General features: G+C 38.8%; 1 protein-coding gene across 1 annotated transcript in view; it reads right to left on the bottom strand.

Annotated features, from left to right (window-relative positions):
* Positions 1 to 6,000, bottom strand: part of CRYL1 (crystallin, lambda 1) — a 63,190-nt gene that overhangs the window by 25,169 nt on the left and 32,021 nt on the right. The window contains exon 6 of the mRNA XM_009327885.1: positions 1,947 to 2,141. Within this exon, the coding sequence (XP_009326160.1) occupies positions 1,947 to 2,141 (195 nt within the window). The remainder of the gene's footprint in view (positions 1 to 1,946; positions 2,142 to 6,000) is intronic.

The following is a 6,000-nucleotide window of genomic DNA, read 5'->3' as shown; positions in this document are numbered from 1 at the left end:
AGTGATACTTTCAATTATATGTACTGCCTCAGCTCCCAGCAGTCCAGTCTTTGAGACTTTGACAGCTGGAGGTTGCTTCTGTATGGTCTTCCTCTAACATGAATGTGTCTAAAAGTTCCCTGAACCCATTTGTATTTTTAGCATCCTAGGCTTCTATGGCAGTGACTTCCACAATTCAGTTTATGCCCCTCAGAGACATGAAAGAATCCTACTAGATTTTTGAGGCATTACTTCCTCAGATACCTGTGCTGACTAAGGGTATTGTATCAATATGCCTACACATTATCAGACTTACTGGTCTACAGTTTTCCAATGACGCTTTGAACTCTTAAAAGAACTCAGATTTAAGTACTAACTTCCATTTCTGCAGTATTATGCTAGTTGGTGCGTAAAAAGGTGCTTAAATCAGTATTTCGTCAATTTCGTATTTGAGTTTTGGGATTCTCGGATATGTTCCATTTCTCCTTCACAATCTGCCATTACTCATTTACTCTTTCCTGCTTCAAAAATCTTGTTCTTAGCATGACTTGTTCTACTTCTACGTCAGATCCCTTCCTTTCAAGGAAAGGTTACAGTGTGGGAACCTTCTTAACAATGAACATTGCAGTTCAGTTAGCTTTTTCACCATGAACTTAACTTCCTTGTTCACATTTTTTAGTAGCCATTTTTACATTTTTATTCTCAAAATCTTTTTTTCATCTGGGGTTATTAGGGTTTAAAAAACAATTTAGAGGTTACTATCCTTTCTATCCTGTGTCTTTCAACACGATTACAGCTTTCTGAAGGGGTTTTTCTTATCAAATACTTAAGACTTTGTATTAACTTTTTTAATAACAGAAACTTGGGAAGAAAGTATGAAAACATAAGAAATTTTCCCCTCTCAAAAAGTATCATATGCAACACCTTTCTTATTTTAGTATTACACCACCCTGCGGTAGATATTATCTAGAAGATAACATGATGGTGATCAGCCAAGGGTCAAAATCTAAACTTTTTTTTTTTTAATTTAAAGAAACATCCAGTAGAAGATCAGTTCCTTCCTAACAATATTGGTTTACTTATTATTATTCACCACCCCCTTTACATTGTTGTATTGTGTTGCTATGGAAGCTAACTAGAGGTAAGCAAAATCAGTTCAGCAACTATGTTTAGATACTGCTTTGGAAAAAGAGTTGCTTTGTTTACAATATGTTAATATTACCTTAGTTTCAAAGATCTTTACCTATATTTGTGTGCATGGTTGTTTTAAACAGCTTGAAAAATCAAAACACTCTCCATGACAAAAAAGTAAGCCCTACTCAAGCCCAATTGAATCTCTTCTCAACAGAATAGCAAGAGACTCATAATTCAGCTCTTCCTGATGAAAGATCAGACTTTGCAGCACAGAACAGGTAACTGTGGGAAAAGCTGAAGGGGCACAAACAAATGATTCTCAGCTAGAAGTCTGAATGGGCAGGAGGAGGAGAAATCTGTCTTTAACTACAAGTATCAAATAACTGTTTGAAGCTATGAGTGCAATTCCTGAAAGGCCTAAGAGAAAACCCTTTAAAGTATTATTTTCATAACCACTGTACAGTAGGCCAGCAACATTCAGAAAACAGGAAATGATAAGACAACCTAGAAAAAAGAAAAATCAGTATTTTGATTTCTGTGCTTTTAAGATTGTTCTTTTGATTGTCCTGAAAATGACAGTATTCTGAAAAGAAAGCAGGATAAAGGATAGTTATGATCATATCACTTTGTTTTTCTCAGTCTTTGCTATTTATAACTGACATCACTTCTTACTATTTTTAATTTACATGTTAATATATATTTCATGTTCATAAGGGACAGTTTAACAAAGATGACACAAATTTATAGGAAATTTAAATACACGATCTCACTTGTCACATCAACAAAACCAGCAGACTGTGTGTAGAAATCGGGGAAAAAAAAAAAATACATACACCCACAAGTCTCCAGGCTTCACTTATCACTGCATACTGGAGCCGATTCAGAACAAACCCCTCAATTTCTCTGTTTAGTTTGACAGGAGATTGACCAATCTTCTTCATCAGGGCATATGTTCTCTCTGTAGTAGAAGGATCTGTTTCTGGATGAGGAACAATTTCAACCAATGGCACAAAGTAAGGCGGATTTACCTCAAGAAGAAACACAAAAGAAGAATGTAAATTATCAACAGATTAACAGAACAAGTTAATATAAAGCATCCTTATAGCTTGCTACTAGCATGGATATTTTCCAGTGAACACAGTAAGCCTGATCTTCAGACCCTGAAAGACGACCAATTCAATAAAAGCTGGTGTATTCATTCAAATTAAAAAAATAATTAATCTTACATTAAATCTAACTCTGTTTAACCCCAGCAAAGTTCATGAAGCTACACTAAAGATGACAGCACTCAAACAGTACTAGAAGACTTTATACTGACTTGAGCAACCGATGTTTTCTCAATATTCAGGCTGTTTGTTATTGTAAGACATATGGCCACCACCTGTCTTTCCAAATGAAACAAGGCATTTCCTTTTAGATATTCAGGCACTTTATAACAAAATTATTGTTAAACACCACCTGTAAGATGCAACACTTAACAGATAAGCTGCTACTGGCCCAAGCCTGTAAATACATGCTAAACACAGTAACAGATATCACATAAAACATACTTTGAAAAAGTTGCAGAACAGGTTACCTTCAAACACTGTACCTACTTAAAAAAAACCCAAACACCTCCCCTGACTCTTCCCAAATGTAATTTCTTATCAAGTCAAGACCTTTGTGTAATGTATTTTTCAAGTAAAATACTTCTAAATTATAAAAAATAAATAATATTTATAAAAATAAAAAATTCTAAAGAACACCCTAGAAACAGATAAAAGTTCTTCAGGTCATAGTGTTACATGCAGTAACACTGCCTGCATGCTCTTTCCAAAAGCAGCAGTCCTTCAGCCATATTCTTAAGGTGTTAAACTCAGCTCTCTGTCTAGTTTCCAGGCAACAGAAGGAGCTAACATATCATAAATTACTACCAGAAATAACACTGACATTTAAAGGATGGTAATTAAGTAGCGATTCCATCACCGTCCTCCCTTATAGTCAACTGCTCTTAACTGTGCTCATGTAAATGCAACTACAGGATTTAGTCACAGCAACGTGCAAGCAGTCTTTCCTCTCTGCGTGTTCTTTCTTTTCATACTTACATGGTTCCTTTTACTATAGAGTCTGACCAACACATAACCTGTTGTAGGATGCGTCTGTTCTAACTACTGACATAACACACTTACTTCATCCCCTTTAAAGGGCCTTGTGTTCCAACATAACCTTTCTCACATCAGTCTCCTTGGCAGTGCCACCACCAATGCTGAGAACGGCATGATGGACACCATCGCAGGTGTGGTGCCAGGCAATTTAGCAAAACCCAAACCACTGCAAGCACCAAGAAGTTCTCTGAAGGCTTTTCTAACCCTTAAGTATATCACAGGTTCCAATCAGGAAAAGGACAAGTTAATTGTTGAGAGAGACTGAGGCTATTATAAATTTCTTCCACGATTAGTGTTGATAGTCATCTTATTGAAATATTCTATTTCATGAACTTGGCACGGAGAGTATATGGGTGTGTTCATGAGCACACTGAGGAGACTTAGGAAGACAATTTTTTAGGAGTGAGATAATAGATGTTGGTAAAAACTAAAAGTGCTAAAACGTGGATGAAGTTGGGGGTGGGGGAAGATTTCTAAAAATGAGAAGGGGAATGCAAAGCCTTTCTTCAGGGAGCAGAAGAGCTTACATTACTCAACCTAACAAAATGAAAGCTAAGAAAGGATATGACAAAGTAGACACAGAGAAAGAATTAAGCTACACAAAAGCTGCCAACAAACATCAAATTAATTTTAATGGACTGTAATAAGATTGGAACAAAAATTAGAAGACAACTTCCAACAGGAGTAGTGGAGTTAAAAAAAAAATCTAACACAGAGCTTAATAAATTTTTTAAGTGATTTGATTACATGGTTTCTTGTACAGCAAGGGACTTCACTCAATGGCACACGGTCTCCTCTAGCTCCGTATTTCTAGCTGTGTGACCTAGCAGGTGTATACAGTACATGAGAAATTAACTTCTCTGCAGAAGACCTCTACCGATACACTGCCTGAAACTGCTTGCAGAGAACAGCTGTACCTAGAAGTATTGCGTGCATTTCTATCATACAGCTGCACTACGGGGTTTCATTTATTTTTTCTAATTACCGAACCTATTGCTATGTTAAGCAAAGGAATGAGCTCCTTCTGCCCTTTGGGCATTTCATTTCATTTCTCCTCAACACGTTCACCTGTGCCAGAGGCTTTACAACTTTAGCTTTTAATTTTTCTGGTATATCAAATTCCACACTTCTTGTTTTCACAATCTTCCAGAGCTGCTTGCCTCCTGCAACCACCATTCCCCATGTCCTACTGTTGTGTTCAAGATGTTAGTAAGGCCATGGTTAAAACAAAAAACACCAAAAGCCAACAACTACTACAAAGCAAGCATGTTTCCTGATATAACAGATGCAGAAAGGCCCCTGGAAGAGTACACTGGGCTCACAGTTCCTCCAGTACACTCCTCTTTGAGTGAAGTTGAGGTCACTAAGAAAATAGTCTCAGCTGGATTGCAAAGTGATTTCAGAACTATTAGATATTTTAAGGTACTCCAGAGAATTGGCTTTGGAAAATAGAATCATAGAATCATTAAGGTTGGAAGAGACCTCCAAGATCATCGAGTCCAACCATCAACCCAACAACACCATGCCCACTAAACCATGTCCCTAAGCGCCTCATCTACATGTCTTTTAAATACTTCCAGGGATGGGGACTCAACCACTTCCCTGGGCAGCCTGTTCCAATGTTTAACTACTCTTTCAGTAAAGAAATTTTTCCTTACATCCAATCTAAACCTCCCCTGGCGCAACTTGAGGCCATTTCCTCTCGTCCTTTCGCCAGTTACTTGGGAGAAGAGACCAACACCCACCTCGCTACAACCTCCTTTCAGGTAGTTGTAGAGAGCGATGAGGTCTCCCCTCAGCCTCCTTTTCTGCAGGCTAAACAACCCCAGCTCCCTCAGCCGCTCCTCATAAGACTTGTTCTCCAGACCCCTCACCAGCCTCGTTGCCCTTCTCTGGACACGTTCCAACATCTCAACATCCTTCTTGTAGCGAGGGGCCCAAAACTGAACACAGTATTCGAGGTGCGGCCTCACCAGTGCCGAGTACAGGGGCACTATCACTTCCCTGCTCCTGCTGGCCACACTATTTCTGATACAGGCCAGGATGCCGTTGGCCTTCTTGGCCGCCTGGGCACACTGCCGGCTCATGTTCAGCCGGCTGTCGACCAACACCCCCAGGTCCTTTTCCGCCAGGGAATATATCCTTATACATATATCCTTACAACAGCAACCTAGAAAATGTTTACGCAGGGACTAGCTACCTTTCCAGGTCTGATAAAACCTGGTTTCAGAAGTGGCTCCTATAAGGACTGCAGCTCAGACTAAACAAGTCAACTGGTACAGACCAACTTGGGAAAACAGTAAAAGAGAATAATGTAAAATCAAAGACTGACAAACAGTCAGAGAATAGGTAGAAGCCCAGGAATTGGTTAAAAACCAAACCAAACCAAAAAACCCCCATAGCTATTGTTACTTAATAGGGAAGTCTAGAAGAGACATTACCTCTTCTCTTGCACTACAGAAAGTTACAACCCTGGAAATAGGAGATAAGGAACTACTGAATTTTAGACTGGAGAAAGGCTAAACCTAGGCACAGATACATACTTTGGAGTTGGACTTTTTTTTTTTTTTACTTAAAAGGGGATGAAAACTAATTATACAGAAACAAACCAATCCTTTTGTTCCTTTTGCTTCCCAGTCACCACCAACGGTGGTGGTGGAGGGGTGTCAGAAAGGGACTGACCAAATGCTTTGACACTGTAGCATTAGGCTACAGGTAGCTGTAGAGACATTACAGTAAAGTA

The sequence above is a fragment of the Pygoscelis adeliae genome, unplaced genomic scaffold (genome assembly GCF_000699105.1).
Source record: "Pygoscelis adeliae isolate BGI_AS28 unplaced genomic scaffold, ASM69910v1 Scaffold14, whole genome shotgun sequence".
NCBI classification, from domain to species: domain Eukaryota; kingdom Metazoa; phylum Chordata; class Aves; order Sphenisciformes; family Spheniscidae; genus Pygoscelis; species Pygoscelis adeliae.
Note: the sequence above shows the minus strand (reverse complement) of the source record. Positions and strands in the feature narration are given on the sequence as shown.